A 14298-nucleotide genomic window follows, 5' to 3' on the forward strand; every position below is an offset into this window, starting at 1 on the left:
GATCTCAACGTGGTGTTGGATTTCCTAAAGTCACATTGGTTTGAGCCACTTAAAACCGTGGAATTGAAATATCTCACGTGGAAAGTGGTCATGCTGTTGGCCTTGGCTTCGGCCAGGCGTGTATCAGAATTGGTGGCTTTGTCATGTAAAAGCCCTTATCTGATTTTCCATATGGATAGGGCAGAATTGAGGACTCGTCCCCAGTTTCTTCCTAAAGTGGTATCAGCTTTTCATCTGAACCAACCTATCGTGGTGCCTGCGGCTACTACAGACTTGGAGGCTTCCAAGTTGTTGGACGTAGTCAGGGCCCTGAAAATCTGGACAGCTGGAGTCAGAAAGACTGACTCGCTATTTATCCTGTATGCGCCCAACAAGTTGGGTGCACCTGCTTCAAAGCAGACTATTGCTCGCTGGATCTGTAGTACGATTCAGTTTGCACATTCTGCGGCTGGACTGCCGCATCCTAAATCAGTGAAAGCCCATTCCACGAGGAAGGTGGGCTCTTCTTGGGCGGCTGCCCGAGGGGTCTCGGCTTTACAACTTTGCCGAGCAGCTACTTGGTCGGGGTCAAACACATTTGCTAAATTCTACAAGTTTGACACCCTGGCTGAGGAGGACCTAGAGTTTGCCCATTCGGTGCCGCCCGTTTGGGAGCTTTGGTATAATCCCCATGGTCCTTACGGAGTCCCAGCATCCACTTAGGACGTCAGAGAAAATAAGAATTTACTCACCGGTAATTCTATTTCTCGTAGTCCGTAGTGGATGCTGGGCACCCATCCCAAGTGCAGAATGTCTGCAATACTTGTATATAGTTATTGTTTAACTAAAGGGTTATTGTTGAGCCATCTGTTGAGAGGCTCAGTTGTTATCATACTGTTAACTGGGTATTGTATCACGAGTTATACGGTGTGATTGGTGTGGCTGGTATGAGTCTTACCCGGGATTCTAAATCCTTCCTTATTGTGTCAGCTCTTCCGGGCACAGTATCCTAACTGAGGTCTGGAGGAGGGTCATAGTGGGAGGAGCCAGTGCACACCAGTTAGACCTAAAGCTTTCTTTATAGTTGTGCCCAGTCTCCTGTGGAGCCGCTATTCCCCATGGTCCTTACGGAGTCCCAGCGTCCACTACGGACTACGAGAAATAGAATTACCGGTGAGTAAATTCTTATTTTTCCTTGTTGATTTATATCTGATAAATTCAGCCCACGATCTCTTACTGAAAATATCGATGATTATTAGTGTGTACTTAAATCCATCGTTGTACTTTGCAAGATCTATGAGCAAAACTAAGTCGCATTGCCATTGTTGATTTATATCCGATAAGCAGATCATATTCCTTTTATAGTTTTTCCTGACCAGCTTATGTAATGTATACGCATCTTGTTTTTGCTACCATTCTTTAATATCGCCACTTTTAAACACGTCTTTATTCGACGCATAAAACTTATCAACGCCGCTACAACTCCCTTGGTTTAATACGGTGTAATACACATTCTTCATATGCTTTTTTCAGTTAGCCGACCGTCGTAACACGCCGGATCTTTTGCTCGCAGGCATAGCAGAATACACTTTTATAGATATCACACTCGAATCCAATAAACATAATTCATAGCTTGCATGCTTATTTTATAAATCAATTGGAAATAACTCTTAGTTGCAACAGTAAATGTTAATAATACACAAATCAATTGGAAATAATATACACTGATGCAACATCTAAGAGTTAATACACAGGAGGTTTTTCAATGATTAAACACAGATTATAACTAATTTGTAAGCTTATTTTATATAAAACACTATCAAAAGGGGATGAACAGTGGGCGTGTCAGGGGTGTGGTTAGAAACAGATCTGGGCGTATTTAGGGGGCGTGCCGACCTGTCACTTGAGTTTGACGGAACATGGTGCTCTATCTACTAATAGCACTAAGCTGACACTCTAACTTCCCTTGGGTAGGAGACATGGGTGAGTCATCACTATGTTCTGCATATGTCAGATAAAGGCAGCGTTACTGTGAGGGGAGATTTAGACTCTGCCAGGAAATAGGCTCTTCCCCCTCCCCAGCACTGACTACACCACATACACTGACAGGAATTAGGCTCCTCCCCCTCCTCGGGTCCAGCATTGACTACACTACTACATACACTGAGAGGAATTTGGCTCCTCCTCCTCAGGCCCAGCGTGGACTAAACTACATGCACTGACAGGAATTAGGCCCCTTCCCCTCCCCAGCACTGACTACACTTACAGAATTTAAGCTCCTACCCCTCCTGTCTCGTGTAGAGAGGCTGCCTGTCATTATGGCAGTGACCAGGTCACCCCTCCGGAGGTCTGCCAGCTGGAGGAAAGGGCACTGGCAGTATGAGGCGCTGCCCAGCACCTATTCCCCATTCCTAGCACACAGTGTCAGCAGCTGTAACACTGGCAGCAGCTGAAGGTAATGATACACTAATCAGTAACATAATAATCTAATGCTGTCATAGGTGCCACAGTACATTTATTTATTTTTTTGTCAGTTATGTAATCCAATCTTTGGTTGTCTCACCTGAGCTGGTGGGATCAGGGACGGGCTCCTCTTCCTTACACTGCGGGTGATACACCCCGTGTCCCGGCTCAGCCTGTCATACAAGGACAGAAACATTATTACACCGAGCGTCTATACCAGGAGGATACACAGGATAAGGATATGAGAGTAACATAATGCAGAAGAGATAATGCAGCCAGTCCCGCTACCTGATAATCCGCTATGACAATCCGGTTCTCTTCCTTTATATAATCCCCAGAGTACAGGGGGGTCTCACATCGTCCTGGGGGGCTTCTAGAGCTACACTCACCTGCGGGGACAACAGACAATGACAGCCATATAGCAATGCTTAGTAATAACAGCAGAACATATCACTGCACAGGGTCACCTGCCACTAGGGCTCGGGTGTAAATCACAGCCCTGCACCGTTACGTGTATCTGGGTGGGATGTCACCCCCGAGGGTCACCATGACCAGTGACACTGGGGGAAGAATTTATCATCCAACCTTCCACCAGCCCCCAGCATCCGATAGATCGTGATCAGGTGTCAGCTGGAATTGGCAGTCGCTTTGGACCCACATGCAGAGGGAATGGAGGCCAATTAGGTCCCAACTGCAGTGATCAGTAACAGCCAAACAGCCGGGAGAGGGGCGGAGAGAAGTGACAGGATAGAATCACACACCCTGAGAGACGTCCTCTTACCCACTGAGTCACGCAGCTGCGGAGGGTCCATTACAACGTCATTGTGTCCGCCTGAATAGTCCCACTCTGTCACAGAGAACGAGACCTCCACATCCTTACACTTCCCAGGCACCTGCAGCATAGGAGAGCTGGTCACATGACTTACCCCCACACCTAGGAGTACCGTGTAATACATTCCACTGCAGGGCACAATGGCAGACAATGGGTCAGGGATCAATTAATGAGTGCGTCCTGACCAATCATCAGTACTCCAGTGATGTATCAGTATTGTTACACTTTAGCACAACATAAATCAATTAAAAATGAAACGACCTTATAGCATTTATTATAAAAAAAACAAAAAAAAAACAGCGTTCTCCCTGGGAATATACAGCTATATGTACAATGAGAGCGCTCACCTTTCCTGTCTCTCTGGGATATACCTCAGTAGGTGCCCGCCTATTCCTGTCACGGCTCCTCTCCTCTGTTGGCGCATGAGGTGGAGCCTCCGGGTTTGGACTCTGGGTGCCGCTGCTTCTGTCTGACACAGGGGGGCCGCTGATGTCTGTCACCTGGTCACCCGACTTTCTCACAACAATGAAATCCTATGAGAGCACCAATATGTAAGATGCCGCCCTATGTATATAATACAGTAACACCCTCATATACAGCAAGCTAATCCCAGCTGTATATAGGCGGATAGCAGCCCTGCACCATCTCTGTGTAACACAGGCTGTGTGTATATATGGCTGTAACCATAAGAGGCAGAAGACACACACAGAGGGATCTGCCTGCTCCTACCCACAATTCCTGGGGGCCACTGCTGTATCTCTGTGGGAAAATGTCACTTTATAGCATAAATCCCTGAAGAAGACTTGTCGTGTATAACAGACGTGTGACAGGAAAGTGACGCCTCTTATAGCCAGACACAGGAGAGAGTGGAAGACATAGAGGGAAATGGCGGCGACCTGTACTGTGTGTTGTACAACTAGCATGGCGGGAGGAAGTAGTATATCATACAGTACACCGACTGCCCACACATGATGGAAGTAGCCAACTGGGGATCTGAATAAATACATACGAGAATGTTGTCAGTTGGCTATGCACCAGTAACATCAAAGAGACATAAGGCATATCTGAAACCTGGTGCCTCGCACCTCAGAGTTGTCACCTATTCATAGTGAAATGATCGGTTACAGGACAAACAATATTTAAGACTAGAAAATGGCTGCCTGCATGGTATACTGACAAGAGGTGCACTATTCTGGAAAGAATGCCAGCTGCTACTACCCCGGGAACTGTGACCCTGTAGTTCCGCTAGTAAATAGAACAGTGAGGTATCTAGCGCCTCTCACCTCTCTAGTCAGCAGACAGATAATCTCCATGGTGAGACTCAGCAGCTTGTCTATGATCAGGTCTTTGTTTCTGTCACTCAGTAGCGAGTGCCGAATATGTTCCAGGACCTGGACCTCCATGGCTGGTCTTCAGGTGACGTCTCCTAAGGGAAGGAACAATGTTCTGTCAGCTCCATATATGTCAATTGCTCCCACAGTCCATATCCCCTGTAACTTGTAAATGGTGGGGGAGGTGTGGCCAGTGGGGGATGCGCTCAGATGTTGTCATTCTTTCTCAGAGTGAGCTGGAGAAGCCCCCCTGAGACCCCCTATTCTATGTCAGGGTGAGATGTAAATGACGGGCGAGTTAGTGGAAGAGCTGGACCTCTCTGTTTGTACAGTTTCCCAAAATGGCAGCCACAGTCTTGGCCTGGATGAAACAGGGACATCAGATATGGTGGACAGCACAGCAGGAACACAGAATGCCTCCTCCAACTGTCTGCAGATCAATTCCCTCCAGACTCACCAGCACCTGCTGAACCACATAGACCAGAGGCACCCAAACTTTTTTCTTGGAGAGCCGTAGTAAGAAAATGACTTTGGACAGAGGGCCACAAGACCAACAGCGTTATCCCAACTCTCCTCGGAATGCTGGCGCCGGCATCTCCACAAGGAGCACAATCCCGCTGCCGTGATCCTGAACGAGGGTTTGCCAAGGCTGAGGACAGTAAGCTGCGGGGGTGGGGGGAGGTTAGTTTTAGGCTGCGGGGAAGGAAGGGATAGGCTGCAGGGAAGGAAGGGATAGGCTGCGGGAAGGTTAGTATGCCACACTGTAATGTCCTCAATAGATAATATGCCACACGGTAATGCCCCCTATACATAATATGCCACACTGTAATATCCCCTATACATAATATGCCACACTGTAATATCCCCTATACATAATATGCCACACTGTAATGCCCCCCATGGATAATATGCCACCCTGTAATGCCCCCCATAGATAATATGCCACCCTGTAATGCCCCCCATAGATAATATGCCACCCTGTAATGCCCCCCATAGATAATATGCCACCCTGTAATGCCCCCCATAGATAATATGCCACCCTGTAATGCCCCCCATAGATAATATGCCACCCTGTAATGCCCCCCATAGATAATATGCCACCCTGTAATGCCCCCCATAGATAATATGCCACACTAATGCCCCCCATCGATATGTCACCCTGTAATGCCCCCCATAGATAATATGCCACCCTGTAATGCCCCCTATAGATAATATGCCACCCTGTAATGCCCCCTATAGATAATATGCCACCCTGTACTGCCCCCTATAGATAATATGCCACCCTGTACTGCCCCCTATAGATAATATGCCACACTGTAATGCCCCCCATAGATATGCCACACTATAATGCCCCCCATAGATATGCCACACTATAATGCCCCCCATAGATAATATGCCACACTGTAATGCCCCCCATAGATAATATGCCACACTGTAATGCCCCCCATAGATAATATGCCACACTGTAATGCCCCCTATAGATAATATGCCACACTGCAATATCCCCCATAGATAATATGCCACTGTACTGCCCCCTATAGATAATATGCAGCACTGTACTGCCCCTATAGATAATATGCCGCCCTGTACTGCCCCCTATAGATAATATGCCACACTGTACTGCACCCTATAGATAATATGCCACAATGTACCGCCCCCTATAGATAATATGCCACACTGTACTGCCCCCTGTAGATAATATGCCACACTGTACTGCCCCCTATAGATAATATGCAGCACTGTACTGCCCCCTATAGATAATATGCCGCCCTGTACTGCCCCCTATAGATAATATGCCGCCCTGTACTGCCCCCTATAGATAATATGCCACACTGTACTGCCCCCTATAGATAATATGCCACACTGTACTGCCCCCTATAGATAATATGCCACACTGTACTGCCCCCCTATAGATAATATGCCACACTGTACTGCCCCCTATAGATAATATACCCCACTGTACTGCCCCCCTATAGATATTCCACACTGTAATGCCCCCTATAGATAATATGCCGCACTGTAATGCCCCCCATAATTTGCCACACTGCAATACCCCCTATAGATAATATGCCACACTGTAATGCCACCTATAAATAACATGCCACACTGTAATATCCCCTATAGATAATATACCCCACTGTACTGCCCCCTATAGATAATATGCCACACTGTAATGCCCCCTATAGATAATATGCCACACTGTAATGCCCCATATAAATAATATGCCACACTGTAATATCCCCTATAGATAATAAGAATTTACTTACCGATAATTCTATTTCTCATAGTCCGTAGTGGATGCTGGGGACTCCGAAAGGACCATGGGGAATAGCGGCTCCGCAGGAGACTGGGCACAAAAGTAAAAAGCTTTAGGACTACCTGGTGTGCACTGGCTCCTCCCCCTATGACCCTCCTCCAAGCCTCAGTTAGGATACTGTGCCCGGACGAGCGTACACAATAAGGAAGGATTTTGAATCCCGGGTAAGACTCATACCAGCCACACCAATCACACCGTACAACTTGTGATTTGAACCCAGTTAACAGCATGATAACAGAGGAGCCTCTGAAAAGATGGCTCACAACAATAATAACCCGATTTTTGTAACAATAACTATGTACAAGTATTGCAGACAATCCGCACTTGGGATGGGCGCCCAGCATCCACTACGGACTATGAGAAATAGAATTATCGGTAAGTAAATTCTTATTTTCTCTAACGTCCTAGTGGATGCTGGGGACTCCGAAAGGACCATGGGGATTATACCAAAGCTCCCAAACGGGCGGGAGAGTGCGGATGACTCTGCAGCACCGAATGAGAGAGCTCCAGGTCCTCCTCAGCCAGGGTATCAAATTTGTAGAATTTTGCAAACGTATTTGCCCCTGACCAAGTAGCTGCTCGGCAAAGTTGTAAAGCCGAGACCCCTCGGGCAGCCGCCCACGATGAGCCCACTTTCCGTGTGGAATGGGCCTTTACAGATTTTGGCTGTGGCAGGCCTGCCACAGAATGCGCAAGCTGAATTGTACTACAAATCCAACGAGCAATCGTCTGCTTAGAAGCAGGGGCACCCAGCTTGTTGGGTGCATACAGGATAAACAGCGAGTCAGATTTTCTGACTCCAGCCGTCCTGGAAACATATATTTTCAGGGCCCTGACTACGTCCAGCAACTTGGAATCCTCCAAGTCCCTAGTAGCCGCAGGCACCACAATAGGCTGGTTTAAGTGAAATGCTGAAACCACCTTAGGGAGAAATTGAGGACGAGTCCTCAATTCTGCCCTGTCCGTATGAAAAATCAGGTAAGGGCTTTTATAGGATAAAGCCGCCAATTCTGAGACACGCCTGGCTGAAGCCAGGGCTAACAGCATTACCACTTTCCATGTGAGATATTTTAAGTCCACAGTGGTGAGTGGTTCAAACCAATGTGATTTTAGGAATCCCAAAACTACATTGAGATCCCAAGGTGCCACTGGAGGCACAAAAGGAGGCTGTATATGCAGTACCCCCTTGACAAACGTCTGAACTTCAGGAACTGAAGCTAGTTCTTTTTGGAAGAATATTGACAGGGCCGAAATTTGAACCTTAATGGACCCTAATTTGAGGCCCATAGACAGTCCTGTTTGCAGGAAATGGAGGAAACGACCCAGTTGAAATTCCTCTGTAGGGGCCTTCTTGGCCTCACACCACGCAACATATTTACGCCAAATACGGTGATAATGTTGCACAGTTACATCCTTCCTGGCTTTGATCAGGGTAGGGATAACTTCATCCGGAATGCCTTTTTCCTTCAGGATCCGGCGTTCAACCGCCATGCCGTCAAACGCAGCCGCGGTAAGTCTTGGAACAGACATGGTCCCTGCTGGAGCAGGTCCTTTCTTAGAGGTAGAGGCCACGGTCTTCCGTGAGCATCTCTTGAATTTCCGGGTACCAAGTCCTTCTTGGCCAATCCGGAGCCACGAGTATAGTCTTTACACCTCTCCTTCTTATGATTCTCAGTACCTTGGGTATGAGAGGCAGAGGAGGGAACACATATACTGACTGGTACACCCACGGTGTTACCAGAGCGTCCACAGCTATTGCCTGAGGGTCCCTTGACCTGGCGCAATATCTGTCCAGTTTTTTGTTGAGGCGGGACGCCATCATGTCCACCTTTGGTTTTTTCCAACGGTTCACAATCATGTGGAAGACTTCTGGGTGAAGTCCCCACTCCCCCGGGTGAAGATCGTGTCTGCTGAGGAAGTCTGCTTCCCAGTTGTCCACTCCCGGAATGAACACTGCTGACAGTGCTATCACATGATTTTCCGCCCAGCGAAGAATCCTTGCAACTTCCGTCATTGCCCTCCTGCTTCTTGTGCCGCCCTGTCTGTTTTACGTGGGCGACTGCCGTGATGTTGTCCGACTGGATCAACACCGGCTGACCCTGAAGCAGAGGCCTTGCCTGACTTAGGGCATTGTAAATGGCCCTTAGTTCCAGGATATTTATGTGAAGTGACGTTTCCATGCTTGACCACAAGCCCTGGAAATTTTTTCCCTGTGTGACTGCTCCCCAGCCTCTCAGGCTGGCATCCGTGGTCACCAGGACCCAATCCTGAATGCCGAATCTGCGGCCCTCTAGGAGATGAGCACTCTGTAACCACCACAGGAGAGACACCCTTGTCCTTGGAGATAGGGTTATCCGCTGATGCATCTGAAGATGCGATCCGTACCACTTGTCCAGCAGATCCCACTGAAAAGTTCTTGCGTGGAATCTTCCGAATGGAATCGCTTCGTAAGAAGCCACCATCTTTCCCAGGACCCTTGTGCATTGATGCACTGACACTTGTCCTGGTTTTAGGAGGTTCCTGACTAGCTCGGATAACTCCCTGGCCTTCTCCTCCGGGAGAAACACCTTTTTCTGGACTGTGTCCAGAATCATCCCTAGGAACAGTAGACGTGTTGTTGGAATCAGCTGCGATTTTGGAATATTTAGAATCCACCCGTGCTGACGTAGCACTACCTGAGATAGTGCTACTCCGACCTCTAACTGTTCCCTGGACCTTGCCCTTATCAGGAGATCGTCCAAGTAAGGGATAATTAAGACGCCTTTTCTTCGAAGAAGAATCATCATTTCGGCCATTACCTTGGTAAAGACCCGGGGTGCCGTGGACAATCCAAACGGCAGCGTCTGAAACTGATAATGACAGTTTTGTACCACAAACCTGAGGTACCCTTGGTGAGAAGGGTAGATTGGGACATGGAGATAAGCATCTTTGATGTCCAGAGATACCATATAGTCCCCTTCTTCCAGGTTCGCTATCACTGCTCTGAGTGACTCCATCTTGAATTTGAACCTTTTTATGTAAGTGTTCAAGGATTTTAGATTTAAAATTGGTCTCACCGAGCCGTCCGGCTTCGGTACCACAAACAGCGTGGAATAATACCCCTTTCCCTGTTGTAGGAGGGGTACCTTGATTATCACCTGCTGGGAATACAGCTTGTGAATAGCTTCCAATACTGCCTCCCTGTCGGAGGGAGACGTTGGTAGAGCAGACTTCAGGAACCGGCGAGGGGGAGACGTCTCGAATTCCAATTTGTACCCCTGTGATACTACCTGCAGGATCCAGGGGTCCACTTGCGAGTGAGCCCACTGCGCGTTGAAATTTTTGAGACGGGCCCCCACCGTGCCCGAGTCCGCTTGTAAAGCCCCAGCGTCATGCTGAAGACTTGGCAGAAGCGGGGGAGGGCTTCTGCTCCTGGGAAGAGGCTGCCTGGTGCAGTCTTTTTCCCCTTCCTCTGCCCCGGGGCAGAAATGAGTGGCCTTTTGCCCGCTTGCCCTTATGGGGACGAAAGGACTGAGTTTGAAAAGACGGTGTCTTTTTCTGCTGAGAGGTGACCTGGGGTAAAAAGGTGGATTTTCCAGCCGTTGCCGTGGCCACCAGGTCCGATAGACAGACCCCAAATAACTCCTCCCCTTTATACGGCAATACTTCCATATGTCGTTTGGAATCCGCATCACCTGACCACTGTCGCGTCCATAACCCTCTTCTGGCAGAAATGGACATCGCACTTACTCTTGATGCCAGGGTGCAAATATCCCTCTGTGCATCTCGCATATATAGTAATGCATCCTTTAAATGCTCTATAGTTAATAATATACTGTCCCTATCCAGGGTATCAATATTTTCAGTCAGGGAATCCGACCAAGCCACTCCAGCGCTGCACATCCAGGCTGAGGCGATTGCTGGTCGCAGTGTAACACCAGTATGTGTGTATATACCTTTTAGGATATTTTCCAGCCTTCTATCAGCTGGTTCCTTGAGGGCGGCCGTATCGGGAGACGGTAACGCCACTTGTTTTGATAAGCGTGTGAGCGCCTTATCTACCCTAGGGGGTGTTTCCCAACGCGCCCTAACCTCTGGCGGGAAAGTGTATAGTGCCAATAATTTATTAGAAATCAGCAGTTTTTTATCGAGGGAAACCCACGCTTTATCACACACCTCATTCAATTCATCTGATTCAGGAAAAACTACGGGTAGTTTTTTCACACCCCACATAATACCCTTTTTTGTGGTACTTGTAGTGTCAGAAATGTTCAACGCCTCCTTCATTGCCGTGATCATGTAACGTGTGGCCCTACTGGACATTACGTTTGTCTCCTCACCGTCGACACTGGAGTCAGTATCCGTGTCTGGGTCTGTGTCGACCATCTGAGGTAACGGGCGCTTTAGAGCCCCTGACGGTGTTTGAGATGCCTGGACAGGCACTAACTGATTCGCCGGCTGTCTCATGTCGTCAACAGTTTTTTGCAAAGTGCTGACATTGTCACGTAATTCCTTAAATACGACCATCCAGTCAGGTGTCGACTCCCTAGAGGGTGACATCACTAAAACAGGCAATTGCTCCGCTTCCACATCATTTTCCTCCTCATACATGTCGACACAATCGTACCGACACCCAGCACACACACAGGGAATGCTCTGATAGAGGACAGGACCCCACGAGCCCTTTGGGGAGACAGAGGGAGAGTTTGCCAGCACACACCAGAGCGCTATATCTGTATAGGGATAACCTTATATAAGTGTTTCTCCCTTTTATAGCTGCTGTATTTATATTAACTGCCAAATAGTGCCCCCCCTCTCTTGTTTTACCCTGTTTCTGTAGTGCAGGACTGCAGGGGAGAGTCAGGGAGCCGTCCTTCCAGCGGAGCTGTGAGGGAAAATGGCGCTTGTGTGCTGAGGAGATAGGCTCCGCCCCCTTCACGGCGGCCTTTTCTCCCGCTTTTTTTAGGAAAACTGGCAGGGGTTAAATGCATCCATATAGCCCAGGAGCTATATGTGATGCATTTCTTTAGCCATATAAGGTTTAAACTGTGTTTTATTGCGTCTCAGGGCGCTCCCCCCCAGCGCCCTGCACCCTCAGTGACCGGAGTGTGAAGTGTGCTGAGAGCAATGGCGCACAGCTGCGGTGCTGTGCGCTACCTTATTTGAAGACAGGAACGTCTTCTGCCGCCGATTTTTCCGGACCTCTTCGCTCTTCTGGCTCTCTAAGGGGGCCGGCGGCGCGGCTCCGGGACCCATCCAGGCTGAACCTGTGATCGTCCCTCTGGAGCTAATGTCCAGTAGCCAAGAAGCCCAATCCACTCTGCAGGCAGGTGAGTTCGCTTCTTCTCCCCTTAGTCCCACGATGCAGTGAGCCTGTTGCCAGCAGTACTCACTGAAAATAAAAAAACCTATTTAAACTTTTACTCTAAGCAGCTCAGGAGAGCCACCTAGCATGCACCCTTCTCGTTCGGGCACAAAAATCTAACTGAGGCTTGGAGGAGGGTCATAGGGGGAGGGGCCAGTGCACACCAGCTAGTCCTAAAGCTTTTTACTTTTGTGCCCAGTCTCCTGCGGAGCCGCTATTCCCCATGGTCCTTTCGGAGTCCCCAGCATCCACTAGGACGTTAGAGAAATTATTATTATTATCTATGGGGTCACCCCATAGATTATTATTATCTATGGGGTCACCCCATAGATAATATGCCACACTGTAATGCCCCTAAAGATAATATGCCACACTGTAATGCCCCCCCCACAGATAATATGCCACACTGTAATGCCCCCCCATAGATAATATGCCACACTGTAATGCCCCTCCATAGATAATATGCCACACTGTAATGCCCCCCCCACAGATAATATGCCACACTGTAATGCCCCCCATAGATAATATGCCACACTGTAATATCCCCTATAGATAATATGTCACACTGTAATGCCCCCTATAGATAATATACCACACTGTTATGCCCCCTATAGATAATATGCCACACTGTAATGCCCCCTATAGATAATATGCTACTGTTATGCCCCCTATAGATAATATGCCACACTGTAATGCCCCCTCTAGATAATATGCCACATTGTAATGTCCCCTATGGATAATATGCCACATTGTAATGATACTGTAGTTAAATTGACACTCTGTGACCATGGTGCCCTCAGTAATACATACAGTACTGGGTTTCTGGGAGGGGGTATGCTTCTCTCCCAACACAAAGCAGGAACCACCAAGGGAACCCAGTACTGTATGTATGTATAATATACTGTGTATATACTATCTGCATGACGAGAACAGCGGATCATACCTTACCCTCTGCATGACGAGAACAGCGGATCATACCTTACCCTGCAGCAGGATGTGTCACCGGCAGATGGACAAACACTGGGCAAGCCTCTGTACACCAATGCGCCGCAAGCGCTGATGGGAGCTGTAGTCCTTCCCAGTACACACAGCGTTGGCATGAGGTGTTAGAACTACAATTCCCAGAAAGTCTGTAGTCACGTGGTGCGGCTACTGCCGGTGCCGGGAGACGACATGTGACTGCATCATTAACAGGGGACACCTTTTTGACTCAGGTCCTCGTATGGATACATAAGGTGCGACGGCCATGTTTCTGAAGACCAATACTAAAAGCAGCTAATTGGAAATGTAGCAGACAAAATGGCCGCAAAGTCAGATCCTGTAGTGTACGTAGTAGCAGACTAACCCATCCGTACCAACTCGATGTTCCGGAAATGAGGCGTGGCTTCACTGTAAGGGGCGTGGCCTCGCTGTAGCTTGTGTTTATAAGCTGAGTGAGGAGAAAATCGGACATTTGGGGGATGGGTGGTTGCTAAGTGCTGGGAGGGCAGCGTGTAGTTGGGCTAAGGGACCTGTGACCTGATGGTAGATGCTAGAATCAAGTGGGCTAAGGGACCTTTTCCGTCTGGGGGAGGACCCACGACACAAGGGGGAGGAGCTATGCCAGTGGGATAGTTCCTCTACTATCCACGCCACCAACTATTACCTTTAGTAATCAGGTGGGGAGCGAGCCACCGAGCCCGAAGGGTGGCGAGCGAAGCGAGCCCGCGAGGGTACTTTTCGGGTACCCTGTTCGGCTGTAGCTCCTCCCCCTGGTGACGTGTCTCCTTCCCTAGGTACGTCAGAAGGTCCCTTCTCCCACTCCGACATAGACTCAACCGTGACCTGATGTCACAGGTCCCTTAGCCCACTAGCACTTAGCGTCTACCATCTAGTTTCGTTTCGTGGAGAGGACCTTTCCCATAACCCCCTGGTAGATGCTAAATCCTAGTGGGCTAAGGGACCTGTGACGTCAGGGGGCGGAGCAGGATACTACTTTCAGTATCCACGCCACCAACTATTACCGTTTAGTAATTAGGTGGCGAGCGGAGCA

At 48.6% G+C, this 14298-nt stretch overlaps 1 protein-coding gene across 3 annotated transcripts in view; it reads right to left on the minus strand.

Moving 5' to 3' along the window:
- Positions 1–13475, minus strand: part of LOC134996138 (oocyte zinc finger protein XlCOF7.1-like) — a 101265-nt gene extending 87790 nt beyond the window's left edge. The window contains exons 1-6 of one of the 3 annotated variants that reach the window (XM_063951165.1): positions 13250–13475; positions 4558–4700; positions 3622–3807; positions 3224–3335; positions 2731–2831; positions 2543–2615 (exon numbers count right to left, since the gene is read on the minus strand). In XM_063951165.1, the coding sequence (XP_063807235.1) occupies positions 2543–2615; positions 2731–2831; positions 3224–3335; positions 3622–3807; positions 4558–4677 (592 nt within the window). In that variant the 5' untranslated portion in view covers positions 4678–4700; positions 13250–13475. Of the gene's footprint in view, positions 1–2542; positions 2616–2730; positions 2832–3223; positions 3336–3621; positions 3808–4557; positions 4701–13214 lie in introns of all 3 variants that reach the window. The other 2 variants (XM_063951167.1, XM_063951166.1) reach the window with 2 other exon arrangements.
- Positions 13476–14298: the final 823 nt, after the last annotated feature.

Source organism: Pseudophryne corroboree, chromosome 2 (assembly GCF_028390025.1).
Source record: "Pseudophryne corroboree isolate aPseCor3 chromosome 2, aPseCor3.hap2, whole genome shotgun sequence".
Lineage (NCBI taxonomy): Eukaryota > Metazoa > Chordata > Amphibia > Anura > Myobatrachidae > Pseudophryne > Pseudophryne corroboree.